At 32.0% G+C, this 15,434-nt stretch overlaps 1 protein-coding gene across 2 annotated transcripts; it reads right to left on the reverse strand.

Annotated features, from left to right (window-relative positions):
- Nucleotides 1-541: 541 nt before the first annotated feature.
- LOC108457712 (ubiquitin-conjugating enzyme E2 variant 1A) lies at nt 542-4,325 on the reverse strand. Of its 2 annotated transcripts, XM_017756797.2 has the most exons (6): nt 4,205-4,325; nt 3,990-4,077; nt 2,272-2,411; nt 1,393-1,518; nt 1,200-1,326; nt 542-911 (listed from the first exon to the last, which is right to left on the reverse strand). In XM_017756797.2, the coding sequence occupies exons 2-6, from the start codon at nt 4,015-4,017 to the stop codon at nt 853-855; spliced, it is 480 nt and encodes a 159-aa protein (XP_017612286.1). In that variant the 5' UTR covers nt 4,018-4,077; nt 4,205-4,325; the 3' UTR covers nt 542-852. The 2 variants fall into 2 exon arrangements, with proteins under 2 accessions (XP_017612286.1, XP_017612284.1); XM_017756795.2 differs by having other exon boundaries at nt 3,990-4,252.
- Nucleotides 4,326-15,434: the final 11,109 nt, after the last annotated feature.

Below are 15,434 nucleotides of genomic sequence, written 5' to 3' on the forward strand. Positions count from 1 at the left end.
AAAATCAATAGTTAAACTTAGGATTACCTAGCCAAAAAGAATAGGTGATACAGGGTAAAAACCTAATACAAACATTTGTTTCAAAGCAATAGACGCTCAAAATGGGTGAACAACAGATTAAAAATTATATGTTTTATAAAACAATTACATTTTTACAAAATTCAGAAAAGGGCCTTGCGACACAGAAAGAAATTAATACAACTGTGGATGGATATGGGATTTTCTTAATGGGAAGATATAGAAACAGCATTAAATTTGTAAATAAAAATCCAACTTACATGGGGAGAAACTACTTACATGGAAAGAACAAAAGTGATGCATCCAATACTAACAAAATGGTTTATTGATAAAGAGTGTCAAAACTATTTACAATTTTGTTGGTTAAGCCGTTGATTATAATAAATTTTCCAAATCATAAACCCAATTTGAGGTAATTAAAGCAAGAAAAATTCGAAACCAGGACATGTCCAAAATGAGCATGGAAATGAAATTCAAACTTTCTGCAAACCAATATCAAAAAGTAATGGAAGAAACGCAAGGGTTTTAACAACTCATGTTGTCCTCCACTACATTCTAAATTACATCAAATGGAAACAAAAACACATGAAACAAGAAAAACAAAATGCTCGCCAACTAACATATCATCGATACCAGCAGTGAGCACAAGTCATAAATTTTCAAATGTCATCAATTCATTAAGAAGTTCGCTTTATTTAACCACCATTAGGTGGAGCCAGGGACATCTTTCCCATACAGAGGAAGCATATATATATTGATGGTGCTAAGCCGGTCGCTGGATTTATCTAGCATATAGATTGTATATACATTATGTTCATACAACTCCGACGATCTTCAAACGATGCAACACTTCACCACTAAACCCTTTTGATCGAGCCTTGCTTCTTCATTGCCTGGGACAACATTAATATCACAGTTTAATTACATAACATGCATCAGAGAGAAATTTTATGCACAGAAGATCTACATCTACATCCTAACTTTCACAAATAATATCATTAGTTAACCTACATTATAAATAGCCATAATCTATCATTCCATGCAACAATAACTTTTTTCTCCATTAAAATTCCACTATCCTAGGAAGTAAACTCATTTCATAAAAGAGATGAGCTTAAAATACCACCAGCACAAATACAAAAGGATTATGATACAGCAAGAAAAACACAAGATCTACTCACCTTCAGGAGGCTGAGCCAGCCTCCTATTCTGTGGAGACATCATTTCTTTCTTCAGCTGAGTCAATATATCCTCCATTGTATACTCCCTTTGCCAATTAGCAAGCATGGGGAAAAGGCTAGGTTCGACCTGGCAATTAGCAGCCATAAGTATCTTGTCATAGCATAAAAAGGTCCTAAGAATGACATCACCTACCACTCCAGTTTCCTGATTGACGCATGTCATGTTTATCCGGGTTTGAAACCTCACACTTGGTGGATTATCTGGATAATCCAGGCCACAGAATAGTTTCAACTGGTAGATGCGTCCCTCATGAACAGTCTAACATGCATAAAGAATAATCAAGTTATTAACTCATTTTTCATCTCAAGAAATGAATAGTTTTAAGAGGAAATATTGTTAATTACTGTTTGACAACCAACAGGAAGTACCGTGTAAAATAAATCATACAATTCCTTCTAGCAGAAGTCCTAAACAGAAGTCTTATGATCACAAAGAACTGTATGTTTTAAGCAACAGTTCCAAGCAAGCTCCAATAGGTTTGCGGGCAATAGTTTAATTTTTCAAAAAGTGTTTGGTATAAAGCACATAAATTATGTGATCAATTATCATCAAACTTCGATGGTAGAAACTCATTAAGCAACCTACAGAGAAGTATTTCAGCTGTTAAAAAGGCAATTTTCTCGTCTCATATGTTTCACAAGCTCTAATTGCCACCTTAATATGGAAAATATGTCAGTCTGCATCCTACTCCATGGTAAAAAGAAAATAATAAAGCAGTGATTGTATTCTAGCTAGAATATAATTTATATCAACCATAAAATCTTCTCATGCCTCCAATTTCTAACACAGGCATTAAAAAAAACTGGTTTAGTCTTATAACTAATCAGTCAAAGTGGACTGTCTCAATAACTACACTAACTTGTGAAGAAGAGCATAGTTAGAAGTACATATCAACTCCAAGTTCCGCTTACAGCCTTACACTTGTCAGTCCACTTAACCACATCAATTCAGAGACATGAGTACAACGACTACAGGAAAGAGCACAACAGGAAGAGATAGAGGGAGACTCACGTTAGGCGGGCCAATAATAGTCCCAGTCCATGACTGCATGTAAATATCATCAGCATCATCCATTCCATAACTAACAGTTCCATCCCCAATTCCCTTTTCACCTCTCTCAAGCTCTTCAAGCAATCTGAAATTCCTTGGCACTGCAAAGACCAGATATTTTAGTCCCTAGGTCAGGATTGTAGCAAAGTCATTCTAGAAATCTGAATTAAGTTTATTGCTATCAAATGCAGTTTCCTAACATATAAAAAAAAAAACTAAAATTTAAGAGCAAAAGAAATGCTTGCATGTTATGTTAAATACAGTAAAGTAGTCAGTGAAGACCCAGAAATAACTAAAGTAACCTTGATAGCATAAAATAGCCTATGCCACAAGTTCCACTCATGAAGTTCATCATTAACAAGGTTTACGATAACAATGAATGAGCACCAAAAAAAAAAAAAAAAAAAAAGACAAAATTACCACTTCCCCTAATAAATATCATAAGGTTGGTTCCATAATTCCATATGTTTCAATTCCATCACTCAATCAATGAGAAACTTTTCTACCATGAAGTCTTCAGTTGAAGGAAAAATTAGCAAAACTCTCAAGTTGGCTTCAGAATAAAGATTAGACCCAAAGCCTTCTGAGGCCAAATGCCACTGCATAACTTGAAGCTTCTAGAAAGCATCGATACCTAGAAAAAGTTCACATCTGAATGACAAGCAATAATCATATAATTGGAAGCTATGCCATTAGATGGTTGGAGAAAAGAAATCCTTGATTTTGGAATCATACAAGTACACCTTTAAGGTCAAAAAATGTGGTGAAGGTAACATAATACCTTTTTAAGAGAGCTAGCACCTTATCAACAGTTTCATATGCATCCCATATGAAGAGTCAAAATTGGCCGTTTTGGAAAAATTTCATGCATTATATATAGCTGCCATATACTACAAGTCCTAGGCATGGAAAACAAAGTAATACCTGTTTAAGGGTTATTGCTTCTTTTTTTTCCAGAATTTACTCAATCAACATCAATATCCCTTATTTGTAATAAGGTACACGAAAGAGTGTTGCCAGATCTAACTAGTTATAATAGTATATTATAATGGCTTTGCCACAGCTAGAACTATAGATAACTTAAACTCAGAACACTACATAAAAGAAAGCAAAAAAAGATAAGGAGTTAACAAAGAACAAACATATTTTAATCTGTGTTCGCGTTAGCATTTTACAGATTACAAACCGTAGGGCAAATGAAAAGAGACTAAATCTAAAAGCAATTTAAACCCTGGCTACACTGATTCCATTCCTACAATATCTCAATCTCTCCACACACACACACAAGGATACAAACTCAATCATTCATACTTCTAAAGAAGCCCCATCAAACACTGGCAATAAAATCCATTAAGAAAATAAAAATCTTGTAATAAATTCCAACAGAAAAGCCCGTAAAAGTTTCACCTTGAATATCAAGCCAAGCACAACAAATCCATTCTCAAGCATTTCGAAACAGTACTTCGAACTAAACAAAAGAGCACCAATAATCAAAGCTAAAACCCTTTTCCACCAAATCCAAACATTATCCCAAAAAGAAAAATCCCAGAGATTCAACATAACCTTCAAAGCCCCATCAATCGAACAATAATAACAAAATTTCACCGATAATCGAAAAATATGAGGTAAATTGGGAAATAAATGAGGGAAATCTAGGGCTTCGAAAATCGAAGACTTACCAACAACCCTCGATCCTTCAGAACCCATTCCTTCTTTTGATCGTTCCAATTCAAAGAAATAAAAGAGAAAAAAAAGGTAGGGTTTTCTCTGATTCAGAAGAGACAATCCAAAACAAAAAGCAAAATTAAGAGTAAAAACACGAAAAAGGAGAGGAAAATTTGTAAAGAGTAAAACAGTAAAAGGGGAATGATTAGATAGAGAGAGAGATTTATACTTTATAGTGCCTGAAAGCCCAACTCCTCCTACACCTCACACCTCGCAAAGGTCCACTCGTAAAACCTTATTTTATATATATATATAATATTATATTAAATTTTATAACAACTAGAATCTTTCAATTAAGTCTTAATTTAATTAGTATTAACTTTATTGTCTCTGCTCTTAGAGTCTGTTAGATGCGCATATTTATTTCGCAGTTAAGAATTTGAAAAGAGTCATAAATTGTTCTAAATATTTGTATAAAAAGTTATATGAGTGAAAAATATTTTATAATAAAAATATATTTATAAAATTATTTTAATAAATGATTATAAGTGAAATGGTAAGAGATTTTTATATAAATTAATTGGTTTTATATTTGATTTTAAATAATAATTTTAGTTGTCTTATTTTTAAAAGATAAAATATATTTATAAATATATTACTTGCCTCCTTTAAAATAAAAATATTTTAATAATTTTACAATTGAATAGTATCAATTATAATGCTAACTCAATCCACCTTTTTATATATGATATATATAACTTCTTCTTTTTGTCATTTCTTGATAAATTAATATATTTTAATATTATCTCTTATATATATTATTTTATATAGTCAGTAAAGGCAAAGGTTCTAAATCTTAGCATCTAGTTTCGAGATCCATCAAACTTAATGTGTATCCAAGTCCCATCATATATTGTTTGTTGTCAAGGGTAAATCTCAAAACTACACATAAATCTTAGTTCGATGTGTAATTTGATATATAAACTTTGATTTGGTGTAATTATACACTTGGAACTTTGATTGTAATTTAAATGTATACATGAAACTTTACTTTTAATCCAATTGTACAAATTTAAAAGAATAAATACATAAATTTAATTGTATATTAGATATATAATTACTTGTCTTAATGTCTACTTAAAATGGTGTCATATCGATAAGTATGTTATTAATTTGTAAAAATTGAATTAAAAGAAGTATTAAAAAGTTGTCATGTGTCTTTTTTTATTAATATTTTATTATATTTCTATAGGACACTTGTCAACCCCGTAACCTTATTTGTGGAGTCTAAAAACTCCATTGGTAAGGTACCAAATATTTTCTCCTAAATTAATACTCCATGTATAAAATTCCACAAATCAAAGTTTATGTATAGCATTACACATTGAATCAAAGTTCATTTTGAGATTTATCCCTTTATTATCATGTGTGAGTTTTAGTTCGGTTGATCAATTTTAGTCTATTTGTGTTGTAATTATTTAATTCTACACTTTAATCCAGTTTTTAGTCTATCTGTATTGTAATTATGTGATCATACACTTTGTGGTTGTTGGGATATGTCCTCGTATTTGTATTTTGATTGTATTTGTAAACTTTCAATATATATATATTATATTTTAATTATTTAGTAATGTGGTGTTTACATATATTAGTTTCTAATACCACATGTGTTTCATGTGATTTTTTGTTTTGTAGATAAACAACCAAAAACGAAAACCCAAGATTACATTAATTTCACAAAGCATTAACATAGTCCACTTTGACTAAATTTTGAACTACTGTGGAGGATCTCCAAACCATTAAATCCTTGTAAATTTTGTCACCATAAACTTAGCTATATGGTCAGCAACTATATTTTATGATGTCGAATGTGACAAATAATAATCTTTCAATTAAGATTTAATAAGACTATAAATAATATATTTTCAATTACTATAATTAGTGTAAAGTAATATTTATTATTTAAATTATTTAAATAATTAAAATACATTAATTTATTAAACAATTCAAATATTATATAATAATAAATTCAAATCATATTCAATATACGATATAATTTTGTTTCATATAATTAATATAAAACAACATTATTCAAAATAATAACTAATAAACATAATTAACATTTATAATTATTTTCATCATTTAAATATAGTGCTAATAAAAAGTTCATATTTATTACTAAAGCATTTGCACAAATTATATAAAACAAAATTGATATGTTTTAAATTAAACTCTTCACTATTCAATTTTTTAATAGTCAATAAATTGGTCATAATAATTGTAAATGATATATAATTATAATATATTAAATTATATAAATTTATTATTTATAAATTTTCTAAATGAAATACAAAATTACTTATTATATGAATAATTAAAATTTGTTATTTAAAAAATAGTATATTATTTTTACTTTTTTGGTTAATGATTTAAATATATAAATTTTAAATTTTTATTTCTTATTATATAAATTCATTTAAAATTAAAATTTTATTTATATGTATGATAAATTTTTAACAAATAAATTTATTTAGCCAAATATTATAGTAAAACTAGTTTTAATATCACATACGTATTATTAATTTGGTTAAATAAATTATTTGTTAATTATTTGTACTTATTTAACAATTCAAATATTATAATATGAATAATATATTTAGGTAAAATAATATCTTCTATTTCAAATTGTTGAACATAATTAAAATATATCAACTTAACATTTTTTAAATCATAATTAAATCATTTTTATCATGTTCCATTTAAAACATAGTTTACTTCATACAATTAATATAAATAACATAATCAAAATAATAACTACTAACCATTATTAATCTATATAAATTAATTTCATCAATTAAATATAGTGTTAATAAAACCTTTTTCTAATTATTATTAAATCCTTTGTACATATTATAAAAATTAATATATTTATAATATTATTTAACTCTTAATTGAGTTGGTGCCATCAATCAATTAGGCACAAACTCTATTATGAAATTATAAGAATGTATTTCTATAATTAAAATAAATATTAACTTTATTTATGATTTTTAAATTAAGATATTAATCAAATCCAAAAAAAAAAAAAATAGATATTAAGTGAGTACAAATTACCTAAATTCAAATACCCCTCACCTTTAAAAAAGGAATTGAAGAGTTCAAAAATCACATTGGTCGAATCTAACCATGATGGGCTTTGTGTTTTTGTTTTTCTACCTGTCCCTTTTTGTTGTTGTTCATGATGGTTATTGTTTAGGTTATCATTTTACTTAATTTTGTGATTGTTTCTATCTTTGTATTTGATTATTTTAACAATATTCATATAATTAGGATTTTAAACAATAAAGTTTGAGTATTTGCTTTTGAGAATGTGTAAATCGTGGCTTAATTAGCAGTATTAAAATTTCGATTAAAACTGAATTAATCGATTAAACCGATTTAATTCAATTAACTAGTCGATTAATCAATCTAATTCAGTGTCTGACTAATAATTTTTTAAAAGTTCAGTTAATGGTTAATTCAATTCGAAATCGAATAATTAACCGAATTAATCGAATTTAATAATTAATATTATATATTGGCCCACTGTCTACCCAAACCCAAACCCAAGTCCCAAACACCAACCCATTCCTAAAATAAACTCAATCCAATATATATTTATAAATCCAACCCAATCCTAAAAATTAAAAATAATGTAATAAAAAATAAAAAATAAAATCCTAAAAACTAAAGTCTAAAAAAAGCGCACACTCACTAAAAAAATCCCTAACCCTAAATTGGAAATACCTAATATAAAATCTTCAAAAATCCTTATTGCTAGTCACCACCGTCCAGTGTCCACCAGTCACACCGTCCGACGTCCACTAGGTCACTATCATCGTTCTACGTATGTCCGCCATCGATTTCAACTTCACCCGAAATCCCAAAACCCCTTGTGACAGCCCAAAATTGACCCTAGTCGGAAAGTGGTTTCGGGACCACGAAACCGAGTCTTATAAATAATTAATTGTTATATTCTATGTTTATGATGTTAATAAATGCATGTATGAAAGTTTCATGCATTAATTTGATCATTTCTATGTGAATTTATTAAAAATGGACTTATATGAAACATTGTAGAAATGTGATAGGTTAATCTATGAGGACCTATTAAAGCATGTAGTGAAAATAGTGGTTTTGCATGTCAAATACTCCTTTTCTTATGCATAGTGGCGGCCATGATGGAGCATATATTACAATATGTGGTAAATTTCCATGAAGTGGTCATTATTTTATGTAAAAGAAAGAAAATAATAAAAGAAATAGAAAAAAAAAAAGTGTGTGTGGATGCCTTTCCCCATTTGCCGTGAATTGAACAAGAAAAACAAAAAAATGCTCATCCTTCCTCAAATTTCTTTCAATTGCCGTGAGTGAGAGAGAGGGGGTTTGGAGAAGCTTGGCCATACTTGCAACTAGAGTGAGGTATGTTTGATGTCATTCTTTAAGATTCATGCATGTTTTAGTTGTTAGTTTGAAACCTACCTAGCCCATGGCTTAGATTTCTTTGCTATTTGATGGAGATGAAGTTCGCCATGGAGGTTGTCTTTTTGGTTGGTTGTTTAAATGTTGTTGTGATGAAGCATGAAGAGAAGTGAGATGAATGTTTAATAAAAGGAGATTTTAGATCCTTGAGTTCTTGTTGTTATGTGTATGTGCATGAGTATTCGCCATGCTATAGAATCTATGTGCAAATGATAAATGCTTGGTACATTCGGCTACATGGGATAATGAAAGTTGTATTAAGTTAAGGTGCATACTTTAATCTAAGTGTTGAGAAGTATTCGCTAAGATAGCTAAAAGGTGGGTGTTGCCGATTTTTAGATTTAGATTATGAGAGTGGTTATAATGGGCATTAAGATGGTAATCTTAAGAAATGATAAGTAGATGATATAATTGAAGGGTGAAGTGGCTAATAGGGACTTTTAATGAAATTATGTCAAGGCCGAATGTATCATGAAATAAATAAAAAATGCTAAATTGTGCTTGTATGTGTGTTTGGCCAAGGAAGTGTGATATGAAGCTTTGATAGGTTTGAAAGATGAATGACCGAATGAGCTATAGGTCATGTATGGGTTAATTTTATGCATATGTGTGTGTGGCATTAGTAGTTAATGGCATTCGCATTGTTTAACTAAAATTAGAAATGAATCTTAAAAGTTAAATAGGTTGCCCCAAGGGCGAATGTGTTAAAAACTAATGCATGGACAAATGATACTGAATGAATTGATTTCGAAATGTGTATGGTTGCCGTATGTATGTGTTAGATTGAGAAGTAAATTTGTTTGATTTAGCTCAAGAGCAAAGGGAACTAGATTGGATAAAGGAAAGGAGAAAGCAAACGAGTAGCCGATTTGGAACCGTTCTACCCCAAACAAGGTAAGTCATTAACACGTATTTGATATTGCTTAAATGATTGTAAAATTTATGCAATTGTGTTTAATGGGATGATATATATATATATATATAAATGAAAATGTATGTGTATGGAGTGATGACATTTTTGAATGTAAAAGAAATAGTGAAATGTGTAGAAAGTTTGCTTTCGGCACTAAGTGTGCGGGCAATACGTGTGTATGGTGACGAGATCGGCACTAAGTGTGCGTGCTGGAAATATATGGCACTAAGTGTGCGTGCTGGAAATATAAGGCACTAAGTGTGCATGCTGGAAAAATATGACACTATGTGTGCAAGCTGGAAAAATACAAGACCTGGGTGTGCGAGCTCGGAGGGTATGGCAATCGTGTGCGGGCTTAAATTACGTGGCACTAAGTGTGCGAAATCGAGTAGTAAGCACTGTGTGTGTACTCTATATATATGGAGGGTGTGTCTCCATTGAATTGAGTATGGACAGCGGATAGGGTAAGTACCTCGAGCTCATGACGAATAGAGAATATGTTCATGCTTGGGGTTGAACTTGATAAGCCTTAAATCTATGTGATGATTGAAATTGTATGGTTGTGCTGGAAAATGAGTTAATGTGTAAAAATGCTTGATTATCTTGTTGTGTAAAATATGAAATGTGGATGTATGATTTGGTACGAGATTGGACCGAAAGGTCCGAGGTATTAAGGTATAGATTCGATATGGATGAGTACCTAGCCTCGTTTGTTGTACATGTTGTAGTAACTTTATCGGTGGATTGATGAATGCTTATGACTTCTGAGTTGTAAACTCACTCGGTGTTTTTCTTGTCACCCATTTTAGGTCTCTCGACTCGTATTGTTTGCGTGATCGGGACCGTCGCTGAAGTCATCACAACGGCTGAAATCTTGTGGTATTGTTTTTGTTGTTGAAGAACATTTGGCATGTATAGGCTATTATATTTTGTCGAATTGTGGGTTGTAAACTTTAAGCCATGTGAAAATGGCCTATGTGGTCGCCGAGTGGGATGCTAGAACCTATAGCCACGAGTCTTAGAAACTCTAATTTTGATAAGGTGGCCATAATTTGTGTCATGTATGATGGATGATTAAGGCCAAGGAAAGATTCATGAAATTGGCATAGTCTCTGCAGTAACTGTTGCGGACAGCAGCAGTGAGATGAGATTGAAAAATCACTAAAAATAGTAGAAGTAGAATTAAATAGTGAGTAAATTATTAAATTGAACCTTGATGAATCTATTTTTATATGGACGAAACGAAACGACCATATGAGCAGTATACTGAGAAATATTAAAGTTCTCGTGAGACAGGGCCAGAACGGTTTCTGGGTCCCCTGTCGCGACTTTGAAAATTTTCCATAAATTATCCAGAAAGAATTAGGAGTCATGACTTATATGTACAGATTCCATTTTGAGTCTAGTTTCATTAGAAACAAACGGAACCAGTATTAAAGCCCTGTACAGAGAGATATCCAAGTTGTAACGCACGAAGGTCAGAGCAGTCGATCCCGGTAACATGGGTGACTTTAACTAATAAACTGTACCAATTGGCCCAACCAAAAATTCTAAAAATAAATCCATGGATGGGTATATGAGTCTAAATTTAGGGAAAATTTACAAAACCAGTTTCCGAGTTTTTAAACTCGAGATATGATTTTTAAGGCGACGGTGACGCAGTTTTCCAGCCTGACTGGTAATGTCAAATTGGTTGGTATTTTGAGAGGATTTGGCCGTTAACCCCTCGTGTCCGACACCGGCGTCGGTCACGAGTTAGGGGTGTTTCACCCCTAATTTGAGATCTCCTAAAATCCCTAACCCAACACAGTGACACACCTTCGATTTCAACTTTACTCACCATTGTCTGGCACTAGTCTTGGATTTTTCAGGTGTTTTTTGTCAGAGGTATCTTCTTTTTGTTTTCACTAAAATGGACTTTTCTGCTATTAATCTTTAAGATTAAAGATATCTTCTTTTTTTTTATGACAAAATTTTCATTCTTCCCTTCCTCTTTCTTTATTTGAAATTATGAAATTGGGTATAACATATGTGGTACTTGTCGAGAAATGTGTCCATATTGTAGTAAACATGTAACTGTTTTCTATTTATTTGAACGATAAATAAAAAAATAAAGTTAATTTCACATTTCCCTATTATGTCTTTTGTATTTCTGTATTTTATATTTTGCATGCATAGCGAAATTGTGACAAGCAAATATTAGGTTATTGATTGCCTAAGTTCGACAAGCAAATATTAGCTCATAGATTGCCTAAGTTCAAACTGAAGATAAGTGGCATTGTAAATGCGTTTATTTTGCGAGAAAGACAACTTAACTTAATAGATAATCTAAATAGGTCCGTAATCCTGTAAAAGAGTCGAAGTGGGCATTTGATTCAAATACTGAGAAGGATTATTATGTCATCTACAATTTCAATTGGGGAGATGGCTAGTCTGAGCTATTGGATGTATTCATTGGTTGAATGATACATTAGACTGGACCCAAGATGAATTAATTCTGAATCTGTTTGTGAATTAATTAACTTATGACGTTTATGGTGTGATTTGCCTAAATCCTAAGTTAGTAACTGACCATGCGTATGCAACTCATTTGCTTTGATATAAGTGGAGGCTTATGCTCTAAGTATTAACAAGCACATAGCCGATATGTTAGGTACATGACTTGTGTATGGCATGCTTTACTAGTAACAGTGGAATTCATAGCTTAGTTAAAGAGTTAATGATATTCTCTTATTAGCATTGTGTGGATTAATAAATATGGAATGAGGCCATGGGTTGTTTGTTCTTGAACAAGCAATTTATCATAGTCATTTGTTGACAGTGGTCATATTAATCATTAAAAAGACACAATGGTGACAATGAGATAAAATAAGATTGTATTTAGTGAACAGATTTAACTCAAAGGAATCAATTATATCATATGACGGTAACACGCATATGACGAGGTTATTGGACAAAATAGTTTATTGAATTATTTTTGTAAAAAGTATACAATAATGAGTTTTCAATCATGTTACTTCTTGTGAACTGACTTCACGATTAAGTAATTGTGAATTATCGAAATGATGCTTCTGGACATAATTGCAATTACTAGAGCCTAATTGTATATGTCCGATTGGTCCTTCCACTAGCTCAACAAAAGCTCGATCGGATTGCATTTGAATCAGAAGAAAATTCTACGACTTTGGAAATAATTTAATTGAGTCAATTTATTCGATGTGGAATTAAATTAGGTGGTCGTGAGAATTGTTCAACTAGAGAATTTGATTAAAGAATTTTCTTGAAAAATTAATTTGGAAAATCTAATTGATTTTTGAAAAAAATTAATTTTGATCAAGTAAAATTAAAGTAATCAAATTAATTAAAATTAATATGATATTTTTGGAAATTAATTTTCAAGTTAGACAATTGGCTCAATAGGTAATTGGACTTGAAAATTGAACGTGAGATCTTAAATTGAGGCTAAGAGCCCAAAATTGAGACCAAGACCCAAAAACTGGTCAAATCGGGCCCGATATGTAAAACTAGATGGACAGTCCAACCAGTGGCTAGACCGAACCGACCAGGTTGTCACTGACTCAGACCGAATCGACAACAGTCAAATCAGCTTGGGGTGCTGTAAGGGTGTCACACCTGCATCACTGGACGTAGTGGTGTCAACGGCTACATGTAGCACCCCAAACCTGGCCCAGATATTATGACCGGATCCGACATGCCACATCGAAACGTTCAAAACATTTTATATTGTTGATCCAGAAAAACTTACTTAGTGTTTTAAAAGATAATTTCATTATAGGTTAAAGTGAATGGAAGTCATGCACCGGTAGGAAACCGGAAAAGAGGTGGTGAGTCCATCTGACCGCTATACCAAGCTCCTTCGGATCCAATCCTAGACATGCATACCGCCATTGCCACACCTTAACGTCATGGATATTTCTAGGAAACCGATTTGATTAAGTCATTTTTAGGAAAAGTGATTAATTTTTTGTAAATACTTTCATTGCGGAAGCTTTGCTTGTTGTCGTGTTATTTTGAAATCAATTGTTGTTTTTGAAAACGCGCCATAAAGCTATCCAATTTCAATAGTTAAAATAAGTATTACCTATCTTAGTAATACATATTAAAACCATCAAAATAAATAAGCGGCCTTATTACATTTAAAAGCCCAAAACCTCAAACGTAATTAAAAGGATGTCCAGTTCACGTAAGAAAATCAAACTTTCAGAACGGATGGCCACTCCGAATTCCCTCACAGCTCCAAACCCACTATGGTTGGGGATTTCCTGCGTGGATGAAAATAAAAGGGGTGAGTTTGGGGAAACTCGTGTGTAAATTAACCCAACCATAGCCTATATCAGCTCAAACCACGAAATAGAATAAGTTGGCCTTAGCCTGCAATGAATTCAAAATAAAGCCCATAGGCCCATAATGTAACGTAATGTATATTACATGTTTATGCGAAACCCAACCATATCCAACCGTATACACCCCGTACCAACCTTACAATCGTGTGGGGAGACAACTCGACCCACCCAACCGCTACACACCACGTAATTTGCAGCATGGCTGCGAGAATGAATAATGTGATGAGTCACCGACACAGATAATCGTGGCAGAGCCACTAGAACAGATATATGTGGCAGAGCCACCAGATCAGATATTTGTGGCAGAGCCACCAGATCAAATATTTGTGGCATAGCCACCAGAACGCTTCCTCCATAATATAACCCATGTCCCCATGCAATAGATATATAATCATGGCATACATCATACAGAATCAGATCGTCATGCTTTTCAGTCAAAATTAACCCTAAGGGTATAACGGTAATTTTGCACCTAGAGGTATAACAATAATTTTCCATACATAGGGAATTATAGTAATTTAGCTACTTTTAGGGTTTTCATGCATATCCTAACTATTTACGTACTATCGTAACACTTACATCACAAGATACTTACCAAATTGGGCCCGTTGGCCCATGAACCCGATCTTTGGCCCATTAAGCCCAAATTATCAAAATGTACTAAATCGCGTGTCTGCAGTTTATTACTTTAGATTACCAAATATACAAACCCAACTATCTTACGAGCATTCGACATCATAAATTCCCAAAATACCGACTTTTCGGCATTTCGCTTTTCGCTTTTGCCAATCTAGTCTATGAGAGGGTGTCGGTTACACACATTTGCGACGATATCTCGACAAGATCCACACACGAACCGCCTACAATTGGATTACTAACACGTTAATCTAACTATTCAAATACAAACTACGTATTAACCCCTTACAATATTCGGCCAACCACACCTACAGATCATAGTAAGCTTATAAGAAATCAATAAGCAACTCATTAACAAATTTTTGTCAATGTTTACCACATAATCATAATTTCACTGCAAGCTGTCTTCCTGAGCAACAGTTACTAAATTATTTATAACTGGAGCTACGAAACTCCAAATCAAGTGCCGTTAATTTTCACTGAAAATAGACTCATATATCTTTTATCCATAAAATTTTCAGAATTTTTGGTTTAGCCAATCAATACCAGATTTTTCTCAAAGTTTTCCATGTTTCACTGTTTGACTAATCTGACCACTCTTCATTACAAATCAAATTTCTCATTGTACAGAATTCAAAATATGTTCTAGTTTATTCCATTTGAAACTAGACTCATTAAGCTTTAATTACATAATTTATACAGCTTCTAACTCATCTCCCACAATTTATAGTGATTTTCCAAAGTCACGTTACTGCTGCTGTCCCAAGCAGATTTATTACCAAATCACTCTTTCACACCTAAGTTGCATGCTTGTTATTTAAACATGTATATCACCAATCAATCATCACATATCTATGATTTTACTTAAGTATAATCTCCATTTCATCATTTTAAAGCACAACATGTTAGCTGATTTTTCCCTTTAACATCTAAGGCACATGCATGCTCATTTGTTTGGCTCAACTTCACCTATCTTCCATTTTTCATCAAAAGAACATGAAACAACAACCATTTCCTTCATTGTA

This window comes from Gossypium arboreum, chromosome 3 (assembly GCF_025698485.1).
Source record: "Gossypium arboreum isolate Shixiya-1 chromosome 3, ASM2569848v2, whole genome shotgun sequence".
Taxonomy (NCBI): Eukaryota; Viridiplantae; Streptophyta; class Magnoliopsida; order Malvales; family Malvaceae; genus Gossypium; species Gossypium arboreum.

Bases quoted from the DNA above. Each gene is read 5' to 3' on its own strand.
- LOC108457712 (XM_017756797.2), bottom strand. From the start codon at position 4,017: ATGGGTTCTGAAGGATCGAGGGTTGTTG. The intron at 1,327-1,392 runs GTAGGTGATGTC...GCTAATTGCCAG, and splicing joins TCAATCAGGAAACTGGAGTG to GTCGAACCTAGCCTTTTCCC. The intron at 912-1,199 runs GTGAGTAGATCT...ATGTTGTCCCAG, and splicing joins GCTGGCTCAGCCTCCTGAAG to GCAATGAAGAAGCAAGGCTC.